Source organism: Euleptes europaea, chromosome 7 (assembly GCF_029931775.1).
Source record: "Euleptes europaea isolate rEulEur1 chromosome 7, rEulEur1.hap1, whole genome shotgun sequence".
Lineage (NCBI taxonomy): Eukaryota > Metazoa > Chordata > Lepidosauria > Squamata > Sphaerodactylidae > Euleptes > Euleptes europaea.
The window spans coordinates 31,637,329-31,658,612 of NC_079318.1; the positions used below are offsets into that span (position 1 = coordinate 31,637,329).

At 43.4% G+C, this 21,284-nt stretch overlaps 1 protein-coding gene across 1 annotated transcript in view; it reads right to left on the bottom strand.

The window, feature by feature from the left end:
- The window catches only part of SRD5A2 (steroid 5 alpha-reductase 2), a 37,153-nt gene extending 16,308 nt beyond the window's left edge, over positions 1-20,845 (bottom strand). The window contains exon 1 of the mRNA XM_056853726.1: positions 20,526-20,845. Coding sequence (XP_056709704.1) covers positions 20,526-20,833 — 308 coding nt within the window. The 5' untranslated portion in view covers positions 20,834-20,845. The remainder of the gene's footprint in view (positions 1-20,525) is intronic.
- Between the last annotated feature and the right edge of the window lie 439 nt (positions 20,846-21,284).

A 21,284-nucleotide genomic window follows, 5' to 3' on the forward strand; every position in this document is an offset into this window, starting at 1 on the left:
CTAAGCAGACAGAGAACCGGTGCTGAGTCGTTTCAGAATGAAGCCTAGCTTGGAAGTGCACTGACTGATAAAGGCAGTGCAGGCATGCTTTCACTTTGCGGAAGCAACCGTGCAGTTTCTCTGTGTTCCTGCTACCGATCATGATTGATCTTTCCTGCCGTTGACTCCTGCCTGCTTTGACGACGCCTCTGACTTCTGACCTTGGTAGATAGCATAATCTTTGTCGCCTACTCCGAAAGGGGCTAGATACCTCCCGCACGTCTGAGGACTGCGGGCACCGCCCAGCCCTTGGCCTACGCCAGCACACAAATTCATCAAGAAATGCAGAAAATACTCAAAATCAAATTTTCTTTGAGTCCAGAAATGCTGCTGCTAGGGATTAAGCCAGAAAACTTGAAAACAACCACAGAGAACTATTTGGCTACTTGGCAACCACGGCCAGATTAGTACTGGCAGGAAATTAGAAGACATCCCAGATTTAGAAAAGTGGCAACAGAAAATGGATGAATTTGCAGTGATGGCCAGACTGACTAGCATAATGAAAGAAAAGATGATTGAAGAATCACGGAAGAAATGGGAATGTTACTTTGATTATGTTAAATGGAAAGGCTAGATAACAATATTTTATAGGCATAGTTAACATATATAGACAACGCATATAGATAACATATATAGTTAATAGTTCAAAACTGTTATAGTATATGAACATGCTAAGCAAATTATAAGATGTACACGATGTAAGGTAGAATAGTTCAAAACTGTTATAGTATATGAACAAGTTAACCTATAAGAGCAACCTATAAGATGTACATGATGTAAAGTGAAATTAACTCCCCGAAGGAGTAAAACCTGTGTGAATGTATTTATTTTTCTTTTTTGTTTTGGAAAATAAAAAATATTTTTTAAAAAACTGTGGTGTGGAGGAGGAGTGGCTCCTGCCTCCCCCATACCATTTTAAGAAGTTGAAATGCCCCCCACACCAGGGAGTTATTTACATAACTTTGGATTGACTTATGCTCAGAATACTCCACATGCTGCTCCAAATTTACATAAATAACTCCCTTCTTGGGGCCCTTTTAGCTTCTCAAAATGGTGTTGGGGAGGCAGACGCCCCTCGTCCCTCCCATGCCACAGTTGCACATGGATAAAGGAACCTCTGGTGTCTGGTCTTTAAAATGACATTCCCTGCAGCTGCTGTGTGGCTGCAGGGAACACAGGTTGGGTCAGGAAAACCCAGACACAATTTACCAAATATGTGTCTAGACTGGCCCTTATTTACAGAAGTTCCCAGAGTCTGGGAATGCCCTCTGACCCCACCCTCCACCCAATCAGAAGGCTTGACTCTGAGCTCATCCGCGTTCCCCTTACCTTTAAAGTACATGGAAATTACATTATTTTTCTTTTTATTATTTATTTTTATCCAAATAATAAACTAAATGCACATATAGTAACAGAACAACAGACTATCACAAGGAGAAGAGGTGAAAAGTGTAAGTAAAGGCATAACTATGCAATTTGTTTTACAGTTGAACAATATCTCATTATAGTTCCAATAAGGGTGTAAGCATTATTTACAGATCAGATCAGATTTATTAATACGGTAAAGCCATTAAAATATTCATATCAATTACAGAGTAGAATTAAAAGATACAGTATCTAAAAGTATGAGATATATAATTCTTAAATAAATAAATAAATAAATAAGCTAAAAACCTCAGATTAATATAAAAATTTTCCATTTTAGGTTAAATTGCCAAGCCCCCACTTTGATGAATCAAGCATTATTTACATTAAATGACATATTTTCATAGATTCTTGGCATTTGATGGAGGATAAAGAGTTGATGAATGTGAGTTGACAAAACATAGAAATGGATTATAAACTATAAAGAAAGCATCAGCACTTATTTGGTTTTTTGCTAATTAATTTGGAGAGTTAATTTTTCCTACAGAGCTATTTTCCAAAGACATTCATACTATATGTGGGTTGTAATTCTTGCTGTAGATTTCTAGTGTTGAAATGTTGAGATATAATGGATAGTGCTCTAGTAAAAGAAATTTTATTAAAGGTGTGCAAACCAAATGCTTCTGCAAGTAAATTTAATAAAGCCAATTTGGATTAGGTATTAAATTCAATTTCAACATTTCATTTCATCATATAGCTGTTGCCAGCAGGGTTTTTTTTTTTTACATCTGCACCACATAGGGAATTACCAACCTAGTATATCCAGCATAATGAAGAGGATGTTTCATATTTAAGTTTCATTGGAGATGCCCCCAGTGCAATATCTTGAACCTTTTCTTATTGTTGCAGAAATTGATTTTAAGGAATATATCTTCCAGATGGCTTTCTACACTTCAGCTGCTGTTTCTGAACAAAAATCTCTTTCAAAAACATGGCATAATACACGAGTTGTTATGTCTTTAGGGACAGAAAGGATCAGTGTATTACTATAAGTAATTTCCATTAGAAATTTATAAATGTTTGAACTAGCCCTTTTCTGTGGGTTGAACTTGACCGAATCAGTTCAAAACTAGTTTAGACATGGGTTGATTTTGCTGTGATATCATAGGATGTGTGATAAAATGTTGAAACTTGGGAATTTTTAGTTTTGATATTGCTGATATTTGTCTTGATTATAAAAAGAGTGAGTGATCTAGGGAAGAGGGAAGATAGATAATTTTTCTCTCTGAGACCTCCAAATAAGGAATGTGCATCTGGTAAATGGAAGTCGGTTTCAGGAAGTCGGTTTCAGGTAGCCGGCTCAAGGTCGACTCAGCCTTGCATCCTTCCGAGGTCGGTCAAATGAGTACCCAGCTTGCTGGGGGTAAAGGGGAGATGACTGGGGAAGGCACTGGCAAACCATCCTGTAAACAAAAGTCTGCCTAGGAAACGTCGGGATGTGACGTCACCCCATTGGTCAGGAATGACCCGGTGCTTGCACAGGGGATCTTTACCTTTTACCTTTCTGGTAAATGGATCTTGACCTGTTTTCTCTGTGGCACATTCTATGTCTGTTTTCTAGGGTAGTGCAAAAAAAATATATTCAGGAAATTTCAGGGTTTGGGTTTATTGGGTAAACCCGGAATAAGCCATACGGGTAAATATGAGTATTCGGCCCATTATAGTCTATGGGAATTTTTTTGAAGCTCCTATGGGGGCATTTTTGGAGATAACTGGTGCTCTGCCCAAATGGTCTCTTTAGTGAAGGGACACCAAGCATCTCTGACAGGAACACCAAGCATCTCTGACAGATGTCTTCAACTACTAAACAGGCACCCTTTTTCTAGTAGTCGAAGATGTCGGCTTCCTCAGGCTGCTCCAGGATGCCTATCCCTGGTACATTCCCCCTGTTTGCCCCACGCTGAACAGGATCATGGTGCCCTCATTGTATAGGGCTGCCAGGGACTATGGTAAGGCACATGTCATGGGTCAGCCTGCTGACACCTCCTCAAAAGAGGAGGTGGAGGGAGTCAGTCTCAGCCCCAGGCTGGTATCAGAGAAATAGTCACAGCCAGACACTGCCACACTGTGCCCTCAACCTTCTAGCTCAGGACAGCCTGCTGACACCTCCTCAGACAAGGAGGAGGTGGAGGGAGTCAGTCTCAGCCCTGGGCTGATATTAGAGAAACAGTCACAGCCAGATGTTGCTGCACCGTGCCCTGTCTTCTAGCTCAGGAACTTGAGCCCTGCCTGAAACCCTGAAACTGGCAGCCTTACCTTTAGGGTCCCTGGAACCTTTAGAATAATAAAGGAGGCATCTACAAAGAGAACTGCAAGAAAGGTGCCGAAGTGCCAGATTGCTGGCTCAGCATAGATTGATTACTGACAGCAACACAGAGACAGTGCAGGGTTGATGAATGACACCTGGCTTGCAATGCAGAATAGCCTAATTATGTAGGAGGAGAAGAGCTGATTTTTATATCCCGCTTTTCTGTACCTTTAAATAAATAGTAAATACATTAAAGCAGTCTCAAAGCAGTTTACGATTGCCTTCCCCTCCCCACAACAGACACTTTGTGAGGAAATTGGGGCTGAGAGAGTTCTGAGAGAACTTTTACTGGTCCAAAATCACCCAGCAGTCTTCATGTGGAGGAGTGGGCAAACAACCCCGGTTCACCAGATTAGAGTCTGCCGCTCTTAACCACGATACCATGCTGGCTCTCTAGGGGTAATACTTGTCCACTTTTCAAGGTTATTGGAAGGATTGTAGCATGTCAAAGAGAAGCCAGCAGCACCCACAGGAGCACCATAACTAACGAAGCTAATCTGCATGTGTTTAACACTCTTCTTTGCAGGAATGGAAGGTGGGAAAAGAGGAGCCAGTGGTGAAAGGCAGCTGCAGCATCTAAAGCTCCTCCTCTGAGGCAGTGATGGTGTATATACAGCTAAGAGAGGAGAATCGGGGTGCACACAGAACCCCCCACCCTCTCACTTTCTGAGGCCTTACTTGGGGAAGTAATGGTATGTATGTTTTTCAGTTGACTGTCCTTGGTTCTGCTGGGCTTGGAAGAGTGCACTCCCAACCTCAGTTTCGACTGCAGAGATTCTCTGGCTTGACATTGGTTCTGTTGGGCTTACACTGCCCGAGTGCCCCTGGGTTCTGCTGGCATCTGCACATTGCAATTGGTTCTGCTGAGGTGGAAAAAGTCCACCCCCACCTTGAGTTTCCACTGCAGAGATTCTCTGCTTTGACATTGGTTCTGTTGAGCTTTCACTGCCAGAGTGGCCCTGGGTTCTCCTGGGCTTTTGCAAACTGCAATTGGTTCTGCAGGGCTTTCAAAAATGGCCCCTGTGCTTATGATTATTGTGCTGGGCTTCTGTGGACTGCCCTTGGTTGTACAAAAAACCTGTACAAAAAAAGGGATTCTCTGGTTTCACATTGATTGTGTTGGGCTGGCAATGCCATATTGGCCCTGGGTTCTGCTGGGCTTCTCTGTTACACATTGATTCTGTTAAGCTTAGACAAGTCTCACACCCCACTTGATTTTATTTTGCTGGGATTCTGTGGTTTGATATTAGTTCTGTTGGGCTTGCCCCATTGGCTTGTGGTTCTGCTGGGATTCCTGAGTTCTGCTTTAGTTCTGTTGGCTTTATGTTGGTCCTTGGGATAGGAGACATTGACCTCAGGTTGCAGTAGGCTTTTGCCCTGAAGAAAAAAATGCTGTTCCCCCACTCCCCAATCAGACAACGCTTCAGGACAAACCCATTTGTACACCCATTCATAAATGCTCAACACCAACCTGTTCTGAATAAAGTTGATTAGATAAACAGGCTGATAAAATATTGCAGGTCATTTATGCTGTAAAATATTTTATCTTCTTGTGCTACCTAACAATGAAATCAACCAAGAACACTTTGTCTTCATCCATTTATGAAATGAGAGGGAAATTTCAGATCATTAGGAGAGAATATGAGGGACAGAGGAAGTGCTTAATGCTTCCAAAGATAAGCACCAATGCACTGTTTGTCTTCTCCCTGAAAGTATTCTTAGGAGGAAATATACATAAGGCCATTGAGTAATGCTTTTCATGCATCTCCTTCCAAAGGTATAAGAAAATGTGACTATCATTTCTGTCCTAAGGTATATACAGAATATTTATGAGACGGTGACAATAAACATACAACTTGCATTAACAAATTAAAAAATGTCACTTTGGTGTAGTTATGCTTTAAGCTTCAGAAATTAGGCATTGTAAATGTGGCCAAAGTAAATTTACTTTGGAAAGTCAACTGTTGTTAAGGCTATTTCCACAGAATTAAGAGATTTTACTGTTGAATTGGTGGAAGGCAGAACACTTATGTAGAATATAATAGACATATGCTTAATTAGTTAAAACTGCATGAATAAAGGCTAAGGTGGAATGTTATTCCTCCATTTAAAAACACTTGTAAGATTGGTTTTAAAAGAGTATTTACTCAAGTTATTTGTGGTCATATTTTACCCTTTTAGATGTTGTATCTTCAGAAATTTTCAAGATTTTAATGGAAAGATACCATTTCAGTATGGAATCCAGGCATTGAAATGAATAGTTCTTTCATAGGAAAAACTCAAAGGAAATTTTTAAAAAGGAGATAGCTGTACTGGAATCCTGGCCAGCCTTGACTGCATGTTCAATCAATGGCGACCTACGAACCAAGGGGTGAAGGAGAACATAACATATTTGACCTAATGCAGCAATGCAATCTACATATGGCAAGATATTTACCTCCTAAGGGGCAGTCATGTTATTCTGTTGAAGCAAAATTAAACAGGATTCCAGTGGAATCTTAAAGATTGAGAAAATTTATTCCGGCACAAGCTTTTGTGAGTTAGAGCTTACTTTATCAGATCCATGGAGGCCTATCTGGTTACCAAGGAACTACAAATTGCAGAAAGAAGCATGGGGAAAAGGAAGGTTACTAAAAAAAAAAATCACACTAATTGGCTATAAACAGTCCAAGTTATTCCTGGAAGCAACTGTGGCAGATAACCATCTCAGGGTTCTGAAGATGACATTGGAATCTGTGTTCTTGGATTTGAAAGAAGATTTCAATTTCATATAAGTATTCAGGGTATTTTCATACATGTGGCTTAAATCTCTCTGTAATGCCAACTGGCTACAAATGTAATTCAAAACATGGGATAAAAAAGATGTAGGACAAAAGGAAAACACAACCACTTTGAAATCAAATTCACACATGGTACAAATAGTGGAAGAGACTCAACTATGCTTTTTAGTGTCAAGCTTTTCTGTGGGACAAATGTTCTGCATGTATTAAATTAAGGGAATGCAAAGGCTTTTGGCACCACCTAGCGTCCCCTATTCCTAGTAATTTTTTTCAGTGTATAGCAAAAAGAATTGAAAGACTCAGATACGGAGATTCATTTGATTGGCCTTTTCAGTGTCACGATTATGTAAACACTTCTGTTAACACAACTCTAAATCAAGTGATCAAAGACTGATGAGTCCCCCTGCTGTAAGAAGTCAGACCCCACCTCTTGCTAAGGGGTGCCATGAAGGCACAGGGCCAAAGACTGGCATAAGAGCAAGACACTGCTCCCCACAAAATAGATGCCTCTCAGAGGGTTTTGGGATCCATCGTGTGTCAAGCCTGGGCAGGAAGGTGGTTGGCAGCTGTGCTTTTCCCCTGGCCCTAAAGCATGCCCTAAAGCTAATCCTCATTGTGTCACCCTAGGGTGATTAAATTAATAAGCTGATTAAATTAATAAACTTAAAGTTAAATAAGAAAGTGTCAAAGCAGGATTACAGCTGAACATCAACAAAAGTAATGACTACAGGAGAATTATACAACTTTAAGGTTGACAATGAGGAAATTGAAATTGTTCAAGACTTTCTATTCCTTGGCTCCACCATCAACCAAAAGGGAGACTGCAGCCAAGAAATCAGAAGGAGATTGAGACTGGGAAGGGCAGCCATGAAGGAGCTAGAAAATATTTTGAAGTGTAAGGATGTGTCACTGGCCACCAAGACTAGATTAATTCATGCCATCGTATTTCCTATTACTATGTATGGGTGTGAAAGCTGGACAGTGAAGAAAGCTGATAGGAAGAAAATAGATTCCTTTGAAATGTGGTGTTGGAGGAGAGTGTTACGGGTTCCGTGGACTGCCAAAAAAACAAATCAATGGGTTATAGATCAAATCAAGCCTGAACTGACCCTAGAAGCTAAAATGACTAAACTGCGGCTATCGTATTTTGGTCACATCATGAGACGACAAGTCACTGGAAAAGACAGTCATGCTAGGAAAAGTTGAGGGCAGCAGGAAAAGAGGAAGACCCAACAAGAGATGGATTGACTCAATAAAGGAAGCCACAGCCTTCAATTTGCAAGATCTGTGCAAGGCTGTCAAAGATAGGACATTTTGGAGGACTTTCATTCATAGGGTCGCCATGAGTCGGAAGCGACTTGACGGCACAACACACACACACACACACAAGGTGATTTAATCAGTGTTCTGAGCAGGCCATTACTTACCCTACCTGCACCCATCCCAGCAATCAGTCAGTATTCAAGAGAATAGTCCAGGCATTCTCTTGGCTCCTGACAACTCATCAAGCCTCTCTGATCTTTGTGATCAACCCCGGAAAAGCAATCAATTTTTTTGGCTCTGGATTTACTGCCAACTTATCTCATACCGCCTCAGGACCCCTTTTGGGGTATAAATATAGGTCCTTTGGCCATTCGTAGTATGTGTGTTGGATCCGTACATGTACCCCCACTTGTGTCAGAACCAGAATGTTTCTACCATTCCTGAATATACCAGAGATAACTTTTTTGATTTGGAAGCTTATCAAAGTTTATAAATTAGTATTATTCAGGTCAAATTAATACTTGTCAGGGATGCTTTAGGTTGATCCTGCATTGAGCAGGGGGTTGGATTAGATGGCCTCTAGGGACCCTTCCAGCTCTGTAATTCTGATTCTAAATGAAATGAACAACTGTAATGAGTACCTATTGAGTACTGTCGATAATATAACTCGTGATGGTGACACAATACCCTGCCTCCTCTCCCTGCCAAGGCTATTTTCTCCATTTTAAATTGGTGATTTTTCTTAATTTCCTCAGTGGCTATGGTTTATGCCCTCATCCAAGTGTACTACCGCTTTAACACTGGAACACTTATCCAGTGTCACAGGATCAGGCATATTGCTCAGATTATTGTGCTAAGAATAAAACCAGGTGCCCCAGGAGTGCACATACTTATAAAATGGATACAGAAATGTAGGAGTTAAGCTCCAATCTATGTTACAAACTTACCTAAGTTTTAAATGGCATAGCTTCTCCCAGTGAATTGTAGAAAGCGCTGAGAATTTTCTCTTTGAGGTCGCTAGCTTCCACATGACAGAACTACAATTCCCAGGCTTCCTTAGGAACAGGGGATGACTGCTCTACCAGTCCGTGTGTAGTAGGCTTATGTCCTTTGAAGATTTGCACTTGCAAAATATCACTGAAATGCTCTTTTCACAAGCTTTTAATTTCCAGGGTTCAACTTGTATTGCAGTTTGGTTAGAAAACAATAAGGAAGGTTTATAATCGAAGTTTATAATGAAGCAGAGTTGCAGTTGTGAGGAAGATGGAAAAGGCAATCCATCCATGTTTCAAATGTTCCCTATTTTTCTGCAAATTGTCATTTGATATTTATGAAGAAAGAATGGTTTGTTCCTGTGGCTAGAATGTGTGTCGTATATCTGCCTGAAATAATGAGAAAAATGCCAACTATGACTGAAAACTTCAAAAGTAAGTTACTTCGATGGAGCAGAAAGTTCCAGGATTTATTATGAGGTCTTAACTGTGGGGAGAACAAAAGGACTTTTTTGCTGTTGTGTTAGAATGGAACATAAATGTCATAGCTGTGCAGAAGTCAAAACTTAACTCTGCCCCACACATGCTAAAAGGCAAAATTCCTGTTTGTGGCAGGCCATGCACAAAATAAATAAAAAGGAAAACAAGGACATTGGTGAATATCTGGGCTTGACATCCATAGTAGTAAAAAAATGAATCTAGAACTTTAAAAAGAGGATTTTTGTGTGTGCTTAATTTACTCTTAGTTTTTGTACCTTTAATCCAGTATGACACTGCAGACACATTTCAGTGCTTTACTCTGCAAACAGGAATCTGGTATAACTTTGAAAAAAATGTTTTAATGCTTCATAAAACCCTAAAATTGTGACATATAGAACAGTTACTGCAATAGTAAGTGACTATACCACTGTATTCTGTCTGATGACTTATGTACATATGTGCTGTCAAGTTGAAACAACATATGGCAACCAGTACGGAGCTTTCCAGGCAAGTGAGAATCAGACGTGGTTTGCCATTGCTTTCCTCTGCAGTCTTCCTTGGTGGTCTCTCATCCAAGTACCAACTCTGCTTAGCTTCCACGATCCGATATGATCAGGCTATACCATGCCGCCTTCCCTTCTAATGACTTACCAACAGTGAAGGAAAGCCAATAAACCTTAAATTATATTTCCAATTGATGTGCCATAGGAGGCTCTGTATAGGACAAGTTAAAATCATGTACAAAAAGTATAGGAGAGCTCCGCCATGATTCCCACTTCCAGTTTTCCAAGGCTGGAGACTGCACTCCTACGTACACTTATTGAGGAGCAAATTCCATTCAACTCAACCTTAATTCTGTCTATTAATATTGGGCTGTTAGCACTTTGATCCCCACAAGTCATTCCCATGCCATGTTCAGTTTGTGGTTATACGCTCACTCATTTGCACCTGTTGGTAGAGATGACTGCAGGCTGTCAGCACTTTCAGGGCCATGGCCTAGCCTAGCATCAAGGTTCTGAACTGGGGCTGTGAAGAAGCTCCCATGCTGATGTGCCAAGGAGCAAATCTTTGTACAGTCAGTCTGGTATTTCAAGACATCTACCAATCACAACATGGTAATAACAAAAGACATCAACAAGTGTCAGCCCCCGGTTTATGACTGTCTAATCCACCATATATTTGACTCACAGTATTTCTGTTACAACCTTGTCTCTTCCCAATTGATAATTTTCTCTTCAATCCAAACTTTTTTTGCAGTTAACTGAAGCTTGGGCTTGCCAAAGCCATGAGTAGGGGACGTCACTGGGAATATCTGAGCCAGCTCAGTGAGACTGAGTGAGACTTGCATTTTTGCAGGTATGCAAAGCCTGGGCTTGCCAGAGGCACAAGCCTTTTGGGTGAGAAATAAAGAGATCTATACCCTAGGCTCTTAGCCTGTGGGTCACATTCTTACCAGTAAAACCAGTGCTTCAAGAGAGTACCAAGGGCCTGCAAACTTGTACACCTCTGTTAAAATAGCATTTTTGTGCATTTTGTTATGTGGCTTTAAGTCCCCAGTGTGGAAGAAAAGCATGATAAACATATTTAAATAAAAATAATAAATAAAAACTCAAGATTGCAAGAGTCAAACTCCCACGAACAAGATTACCTCTAAGCACTGAAAATGGAACTTTACAAATAGCACACTGTTAAGATTTGGTTGTCCCATCTTATAGATCCTTAGGAAAGGATGTGCCAACAGCTACAGCAGGATGCTACAAAACATACACACAGGCTGTTATGTTAACGAGGGTGCAGGTCTATTAAATAACAGCCACTACACCAATCTACAATAAGTTCACATAATTCACCAGGAGGTGCTTGTACTCTGTAATATTGCTGTTTGAGAGAAAAATTTAGACAACAGCAGTTCCATAAGTTCAAATGTGTGTGTGTGTAAAGTGTCATCAAGTTGACTTGACCTATGGCAACCCCATATAGTTTTCAAGGCAAGTGATTAAGCAGAGGTGGTTTTCCATTGCCTACTGTGATGGACAGCTAACTGCAGATGTCTTATACCAGTCTGAGAACCCTGATTGACAGGGGGATAAAAAATAATTCTACTGTTGACCTGGGAGAGTGACAGTTGAGAGTGGCAGTTAGAGGTTGGCAGCTAGGGAGAGAAGAGTAAAATTGAGGAGGATCCTGTGATAAGGAAAGTGAAACCAGTAGTTCTTCCCTGTGAGAAATAGTTGCAAGGAAAAGCAAGTGATACCCATCAAGTGTTAAAGAGGAAAATTGGAACCTGTGTGTATGTTCCTGCCTCCACAGACTTTAGAATTTTGTGTCAAATAAGTGTCAATGGAGTGACAGCCAAGTGATCTCTCTCAACTGTTACAAACACCTGTGGTAGAACAAAACAGCTACATTCTTGTGACAAATTATCTATTGTATATAGTTATACAAAGTTTCCCTCATTCCTGTTGCCTTTTCACCTTCCAAGTTTTAACTTGAACCCTCCCTGACAGCCTGACTTCACCATTTCCCCATAAGAGAAAAATAAAAGTTTATGTATTGAGAATTGCAAAAGGGCTTGTGGAATTTTTTGCACAAGTAGAAGCAACTGTTACAAAACATACCTATTTATATCGCTATATGCAAAGTCTTGCGTAATCTCTTATGCAAGTCTTTGTGGAACAGTGGTAGTGGTTCTTTCCTTTCCTTAGATCGAACCAAACATTTTAATGAACCATATGTATCCCATTTCACTTGTAGAACAAGAACAGAATACACAAGTATGAGGTTAAGTGGGCAATGTATGGCACTGGGAGGAGTGATGCAAAGCACTTTTTGAACCATAAATCCAGAAGCTAATTTTATGGGGTTGGACTCCCTTCAGCTAATTTAGCAGCTTTGCTCCATTGGAAAAAGCTGTTACAAACAACCCACAGCGCCTGCAGATTTTCTGAGGCTTCAGAGCTCTTCTTGCCAAGATATATAATAGGAGCTTTTAAAGAAAACACTAGCTGATGTCCACTGTTACAACATATTGAAGCTTTTTCTCTGTTTTTTTTTTAAACAAAGGTTCTGTTTAGTAACTTGCATACATTCAGGCTCAGACTATCTAATAAAGTTTTGTGTTACATAACAAAGTAATCCATGCATTTATGGGGCATCCAGAGTTTCTTTTATGGGTACGAAATTAGTGATTTTATAGCTGTTCTACAGTCTATTACCACATTTAATCACCCCCTTATCTGTTTCAATCTTCCTAAGAGATGGAAGAAATTCATAGGACTGCCAGCTCCAGGTTGGGAAAATACCTGGAGCTTTTGGTGGTGGAGCCTGAGGAGGGCAGGGTTTGGGAAGGGGAGGCACTTCAATGGGTTATAATGCCATACAGTCCACCTTCCAAAGCAGACATTTTCTCCAGGTGAACTAATCTCTGTCACCTGGAGATCAGAGGTAAGAAGACGAGTTGGTTTTTATATGCCGATTTTCTCTACCTTTTAAGGAGAATCAAACTAGCTTACAATCTCCTTCCCTTCCTCTCCCCACAACAGACACCTTGTGAGGTAGGTGGGGCTGAGAGAGTTCTGAGAGAACTGTGACTAGCCCAAGGTCACCCAGCATGCTTCATGTGGAAGAGCGGTTCACCAGATTAGCGTCCGCCGCTCTTGTAGAGGAGTGGGGAATCAAACCCAGTTCTCCAGATTAGAGTCTACCACTCTTAACCACTACACCGCACTAATAGTGGGAGATCTCCAGCCACAACCTGGAGGTTGGCAACCCAACAAATGCAAGTTAGTATTATTACTACAATATAAAAACATAAAACTTCCAGAAGGAAGTGAAGGCTTGGCCAGCTTATTCAATTCCAAAGACTAAAGAGCACTTCCATTTTCAAAGAGGGGGGTTGTGATTGCCACCATTTCTTCCCCACTTTGCCCCCTGTGCTATTCCTAAGGGTCTGTCAACTAGGAAAGTCCCACACTGTGAGCTGACCTCGATGAAGACATGCCAGAGTCCAATAATTTTAACAATAGACAACCTGAAAGGAAATTTACAGCATAAAGGGCTACAGCTAGGCCTAGGGTTGCCAGCTCTGGGTTGAGAAATAACTGGAGATTTTGGGGGTGGAGCCTGAGGAGGGCAGTGCTTGGAGAGGGGAGGGACTTCAATGCCATATTGTCCAATTGCCAAAGTGGCCATTTTCTCCAGGGGAACTGATCTCTATTGCCTGGAGATCAGTTGTAATAGCAGGAGATCTCTGGAGGTTGGCAACCCTAGCTAGGCCTGATTTGATGCTGGTGGGAAAGGAGAAAACAGTTTAACATTGCATCCACTCAGCATCGTGTTTAAAATATGCTCTCACCACCTTATGTGTAATATTAGCACAACAAATACCCCTAGTTTGGGAAGATGATGAGCTGGAATGCTAACACTGTTGAATTTAAAATAAGACATGGGAGTGGGGTAAGTCTCATGGGAGCATTCCTCTTTTTACCCATGTCGCACTTAAATCAGGCTGAGAGTGGAGAATAAAGGAAATTGTTGGCATAACTAAAGGTATATCATCAATCATGGAGAAATCATACAAGCAAAATGAGCAGTTTGTTAGAACACCTTTCTCTCATGTTCTGTTGCACTGTTAATGCCAAAGCACACCTCTGTGTACCGCTGATGCAACGAAGAGCACAATCAGTCATGTTCTCAGTCTAGTACCACGTTCTCCTTAACAGATTGAATAAAATAAATGGGAAATGTGCTTATTTCAATGGAGCTTGCACAGGATTACACCAATTACATAGAATATTCACAGTATCATATCGACATCGTACAACATCCATGGACAGTATTATCATCTACTCTGTACAACAGGAACAAAGTCCTTGCTCTGTCTTCGACTCTTCCATCTTGGGCCTTCCATCTTGATCGTGGTACAAAGCTCTGGAACGCTCTCCCCAGGGAAATGTGTCTGTTCCTTTCTGTTGCCATCTTCCGCCAGCGGGTGAAGACTTTTCGGTTTCATTTGGTGTTCTTTCAGTGATCCCTCCTTCCTGACCAACCTTTTAGTTGTTGTTACTATGTCTTCGTACGTATTTTATGTCTGTTTTTAATTGTATTAATGTGTGTGCGCTTTCTTTGGAGGAGGGTGATTTTAATGGTTTTAAAATATGATTTTATCATGTATGTTTTAATTTGTTAGCCTCCTTGGTGGCCCTTGTGGGACATAAATTTTGTAAAATAAATAAACATAAATCTATTTTGCTCCCCATATTCAGCCAGTTGCTAAGTCATGTTGTGTATTCCTTCAATGGGTAAAGTACAATTCCTCTTCTCTCTAGTCCATTCTGGTCTGGTCATGTCTCATATTTACTACTTCAACCTCCTCCTCTCTGGTCTTCTGTGGTCACACCTTGGCCCCTTCATCTCTATCCAGCACTCTGCCACTAAAATAATTTATCTTTTTTGTTCTGACTCTAGGAAACCCCTTTTAAGCCCCTACAATGGCTTCTTGTCCATTCCTAACACCAGCACAAAATCCTTGCCATTATCTTCAAAACTGATCATGGCCTTACCCCCACCCCCGTCCTTCCACATTTACGTCCTTATACACCCCCACCAAGATACTAATTCCTCCAGATCCCTCACCCTTCACACTCTCAAAATCTGCCCTTTCTCCTCCTTTTGCCTGGAAATATCTTCCAGAACACTTGTATGATGTTACACTTCCTTCAAATCCCTCTTCAAAACTCACCTTTTCCATGAAGCCTTCTGCACAACCTATTAATTAATCCCCTTTCTCACTAAACACAAGCCTGAATACACACAACCAAAATGAAAGCATGTCTGTATGTAAAGAGCAGTCAAGTCATAGCCCACTTATGACAACCCCATAGGGTTTTCAAGGTAAGAGACATTTAGAGGTGGTTTGCCATTGCCTTCCACTGTACAGCAACCCTGAAATTTCTTTGTGGTCTCCCATCCAAATACTAACCAGGACTAACCTGACAAGATCGGGCTAGCCTGGGCCATCCAGATCAGGGCATATTCTTCCCCTATTTATCCACACCTCCATTTTAACCCCCTCTTCCCTTTGTTAACTTTCTTGTGTCAACATCTGGCACCACATGACTAACTGTGGCATGGGAGATCATTTTGTTCCACGCAGAAGGCTGCTTCTCCTCCCAATCAACCAGGAGGAGTCCACCTCAGTGTCCAGAAAGGACATCTGGAACGTGAAAAAAGGCGGAGAAAGAGAAGGTGAGGTGGGAAGAATGAACTGGAGCAGTGTGTAGGACATACAGCCAAGAGGTTGGTGGTGCTGGCAGATGTGGCTCTCTGATAGCCACAGAGTGAGTACCACTGATCCATCGCATACAAGTAAGCAAGGGAGGGAGAGTCTATCCCTCAGAGTTTGACTCCTAAAAACATGGCTATTGTATTAACCCTTCCTTCTCCAGTAGTTGCTACCAGTGTCTCTCACAGGGGGTACATGGCAAATTTTCAGATTTGCTGGCATATCACCATGCTGTTTGAATGATATTGTGGCAATAACCCCACATGTAGGTGGGAGAAATAGAGAGCACAACCACACCACTGGGTGACTCACCACCACTCCACTTTTATCATTAGGGAGCCAGTGTAGGGGTTAAGAGTGTTGGACTAGTATCTGGGAGCCACAGGTTAAAATTCCCATTTGTGCCACGGAAGCTTGCTGGGTGACCTCGGGCCAGTCATACTCTCTCAACCTAACCTACATCACAGAGTTGTTGTGAGGATAAAGTGGAGGAGAGGACAATGGTGGAAGCAGCTTTGGGTCCCCATAGGATGAAAGGCAATGTATAAACTAAGTAAATAAATACTGCCAGCCAAACAATCTGCAGCCAAACATTTCACCTCAGAGGATCACAACCTCGCTCCAGGGAAAAAACTGCAGATGGTGTTCCTGAACAACTCCTTACAGGAGATGGGTGAATATTTGACCAAGGATTACAGTATCTCTCCCAGCAGGTGGATCCCAAAGTGTCAGAAGTCCCAAGAGAAGAGGGAACTTGAGGACCACATAGGTGCTGTGATTCTCTCAGGTGTGCAGCTCTCCACCACGTACAGAGTGCTGCACTGTCCAGCAGCCGCAACAAACTGCATTAGTCATTACAGTTCAAGTGTATCTCCTGGCTCTTTCTAGGCAGCCTTCCACTAGGGGTCAAGGGCTAGATACAGCTAGTTGAGTGAGCAGTATCCAACACGAGCTGAGCCTACAACACTGCCTGCTGCTTATGGGTTATGGACTTCAGTCAAAGTGTTGCTGGCTCTTTGGTAGCACCCCTTTGGTGACCACTTGAACGCAGCAGCTAGCTGCAACCCCTTGATCAAGAGGACCAGCAGGTGGAAGTGCTCTCCTGAGTAAGGATGAATGGAGTTAGGTTGCACTTCCAGCCTTATCCTAAGAGTTAGACCATGCAAAGCCTGTTGACTTCAACAGAGAAAAGAGAAAGTTGAATCTCTGCTCAGGATTGTACTGTCAGTCATGATTTCCAAACAATGTTTTAGCCAAGTAGTCAACATTCCTTATTTTTTGTTCAGGAATTTACACTAACCAGTTTTATTAAGTTTGTCTTTTACACAGTTATATTCATTTCAATCCATTTGAAGAGTCTGCTAAAATCACATTCTGGTTTAATCTTAAGAAGCCAAAAACAAATGTCATATCTTTATATAACTTGAGTGTTATTGGCTGCACCCTCCACTTACAAAATTATTGGCCATATCCATCTTATTCTTGTCAACACTGAAGTGTTGATAGCAAGACTAAACCATCTTCATTTACTTAAAAATTAAATTACACTTAACATGACATTTACAGAGTGCCTTTTACACAGAGATTAAAAGTTTTATTTGTGGCGGTTCTTTAGCAATCAGACTAGCAGACTTATCTGAAATGGAATGTTACTTCCAGAGTGTACTGTAACAATCACACTAAGTTTGAAAGCAAGTCCTATTGATTACAGCCTAAATCTACAACCCCCTTGGAACTAAATCCCAATCAACAAAGTGCAATTTACTACAGGTATCTGCATCTCCCCCACCCACCCACCCAACCCCCTGGGGGGATTGAGAAAATGGCATGGCATGAAAAGGTTAACACTAGTCCCCAGCAAATTCAGAGCCTGCTGCAACTGCTTTAAAGTGTAAAAAATGTTGATAGAGCCAGTCAGGGTGTCTCCTGTGTAATAAGTAGTTCTGCCTTAAGTTTGAATGGAAACATTTTCTATATCAGAAATGTGTTATGGCCCTTACAAAAAAAATTCTCCTCTCCCCTTTTGTAAGTATTTTTATTCATTAGCACTTTAAAATACTAAATAGAAGTGCTATTTTTGTTTAGCAGACTAAGAAACCAGCATACATGTAGTTGTAAAGAGAAGAGGGGAAAGGACTGAAGGATAATTCTAACAATAATCACCAGTATTAATTATAACAAAACCTTGCAAGCTTGTCTCATGTGCAGGGAAAAGCAGACAGTTTCATCTGCTTTAATTTATCCACTTCACTTATACGCCCACCTTTCTCCTCAGTGGGGACCCAACACGGTTTACATTGTTTAAAACCAGGAGCCTGGTTTTGAACAGAATATAGCTCAGTGCAAGAGCCTCTGCACTGTATGCAGAAGGTCCCAGGTTCAATCCCTGGCATTTCCAGTTAAAAGGATAATGGTAAGGGGTGATGCGAAAGACTTCTACCTAGAACTCTGGAGAGCCACTGCTAGTCTGAATACACAATACTGACCTTGATGAACTGACGTTCTGATTCAGTATAAGGCTGCTTATGTATGTATTTATGTATGCACGTATGTTCACATGAACCTGAAAAAGGCAAAATCTGAACCAGTGACCTGATTTGGGGGGGGGGAATCAATCCTCCTTAAGATATGAAAGGGCGAATACAAGGAGGAACAGAAATCTTGAATATTTCACTCGTCCTAAAGATACCATTTTCAGGTATAGCCTATGTATGCTACTCAAAAATAAGCCCACCAGTGCTACCCTAAGCAGAATCACACCTTTCTAAGCCTTTGATAGCATTGCAAGAGACTTATTTGCTATGTAAGCTTCTGCAGCAGCAAATCCCACTTTATTCCATGGGCTTCCTTCCAAATAAGCTAGCACAGACTTCAGCCTTATTATTCTCACCTGAAAGTGTGTATGTGACAGCAACATCAGTTCCCCAAAAGTCAACAGCCCAATCTTAACAACGTTTACTCAGAAGCCTTACTGAGATCCGACTTCTTTTATAAGGTGGCTTAGAATTGCTGCAGGAGCAGTTTCCTCTTGCTGCATTCAAGGGTCAGGGGGACAATTCTTAGAAAGCACATCAAGCACTAAATGCAGGGCACACTGTGGGTATCACTTGGGAGTAGGCTTGCACTGAATGGGGCCCCTAAAAATTGCTCTGCCAGCGGTTCCTGAAAAATTTCAGCACTACTGAGCCTCCTAGCGCCCCGCCAAAAGCAGCCCTCCTCCTGGCTACAAGGAATGGAACATAAGAACATAAGACAAGCCCTGCTGGATCAGACCAAGGCCAATCAAGTCCATCAGTATGTTCACACAGTGGCCAACCAGGTACCTCTAGGAAGCCCCCAAACAAGACGACAGCAGCAGCATTATCCTGCCTGTGTTCCACAGCACCAAATATATTCAGCATGCTCCTCTGATCCTGGAGAGAATAGGTATGCATCGTGACTAGTATCCATTTTAACTAGGAGCCATGAATACCCCGCTCCTCCATGAACATGTCCACTCCCCTCTTCAAGCCTTCCAAGTTGGAAGGGAGTTCCACAATTTAACCACATTTAACTATGTGGTTGCATGAAGAAATACTTCCTTTTATCCGTTTTGAATCTCTCACCCTCCAGCTTCAGCAGATGAGCCTGCACTCTAGTATTACGCGAGAGGGAGAAAAGCTTCTCATAGAATCATAGAGTTGGAAGGGACCACCAGGGTCATCTAGTCCAACCCACTGCACAATGCAGGAAATTCTGAAATACCTCCCCACCCCACCCTGCACCTCCAGTGACCCAGACTTCATGCCCAGAAGATGGCCAAGGTGCCCTCCCCTCTCCTGATCTGCCTAAGGTTACAGAATCAGCATTGCTGACAGATGGCCATCTAGCCTCTTCTTCAAAACCTCCAGGGAAGGAGAGCTCACCACCTCCCGAGGAAGCCTGTTCCACTGAGGAACTGCTCCAGCCGTCAGAAAACCCATCCTAAAGTTCCTAATATTTCCCCCTGTCCACTCTCTCCAAACCATGCCTAACTTTATAGACCTCCCATGAAGATAATTCACAGTGGGTAGCCCTGTTAGTCTGTCTGCAGTAGTAGAAAAGGGCAAGAGTCCAGTAGCCCCTTCAAGACGAACAAAAATATTTTCTGGCAGGGTATGAGCTTTCGTGAGCCACAGCTCGCTTCTTCAGTAGTAGAAAAGAGCAAGAGTCCAGTAGCTCACACCCTGCCAGAAAATATTTTTGTTCGTCTTGAAGGTGCTACTGGACTCTTGCCCTTTTCTACTACTGAAGAAGTGAGCTGTGGCTCACGAAAGCTCATACCCTGCCAGTGGGTAGCCCTGTTAGTCTGTCTGCAGTAGTAGACAAGGGCAAGAGTCCGGTAGCGCCTTCAAGACGAACAACAATATTTTCTGGCAGGGTGGGAGCTTTCGTGAGCCACAGCTCACTTCTTCAGTAGTAGAAAAGAGCAAGAGTCCAGTAGCTCACACCCTGCCAGAAAATATTTTTGTTCGTCTTGAAGGTGCTACTGGACTCTTGCCCTTTTCTTCTACTGAAGAAGTGAGCTGTGGCTCACGAAAGCTCATACCCTGCCAGTGGGTAGCCCTGTTAGTCTGTCTGCAGTAGTAGAAAAGGGCAAGAGTCCGGTAGCGCCTTCAAGACGAACAACAATATTTTCTGGCAGGGTGGGAGCTTTCGTGAGCCACAGCTCACTTCTTCAGATACGAAGTATCTGAAGAAGCGAGCTGTGGCTCACGAAAGCTCCCACCCTGCCAGAAAATATTGTTGTTCGTCTTGAAGGCGCTACCGGACTCTTGCCCTTGTCTACTTGCCAGACCTCCCTCCCGTCTCCCCTCAGCCGCCTTCCCCCCAAGCCAAGCAGCCCTAAGCGGTTTCCTTTGGAGCCCTTCCTCGAGAGGCGGCGGCAGGAGCCCCGCCGCCTCCCATCAGCCGCCCCCCGCCCCGGGCCCTCTCACCTGTGGAAGTAGTGGCCGCAAAACATGCCGCCCAGCAGCCGGCAGCCGAGGGGCGCGAAGCGCGGCGGGCTGCGCAGCGCCAGGAGCAGCGCGGGCACCAGGAAAGCGGGCAGCTCCTGCAGGAACCAGGCGCAGCGGGCGGGCAGGTGGAGGCGGCGCCGCTGCCGCCGCCGCCGCCCCTCCTCGCCCGCCTCCTCGGCGTGCTTCCCGTAGCGGCTCGGCGTGTGGCCGTAGAGCCACAGGAGCAGCAGCCCCAGGGCCACCAGGACGCAGCTCAGGGCCGCCACCAGGCACGACGAGCACTGCATGCTTTGGGCGGGGAGAAGCAGGCAGGCAGGCGCGCGCGACGGGCGGGCGGGCGGCCCCTGCCATTAATAGGGCCCGCCGCCTCGCCCCCCTCCCCCCGGGGGGGAGCCCCCCGCCGGGCACGAGCCGCCCCCTGCCCCGCCCCGCCGTCGCTCGGGTCAATGTCTGGGCAGGCTTTCCCCGGGGCGGGCGGCGCGCCACGCGGGCCCGGCAGAAAGGCTCCCCCGCGCCCAGCCCCCCGACCCCCACGCGCGCACAAACGCGCGCGCCCCCCCCCCCAGAGCTGCCCGGGCCGAAGCCAAGCCAAAGCAGCGCAGGTTGCGCGCGCGCTCAGGAAAACGCGCGGGAGGTTTTTGCCTCTGCGTTTTGCCGCTCTCCAGGTGCGCGTTTCCTCCCCCCCCCCTCTGAATTCTCACCCCCCTGCACGGGGGCTCGTTGTTGAGTTTTGAGCAT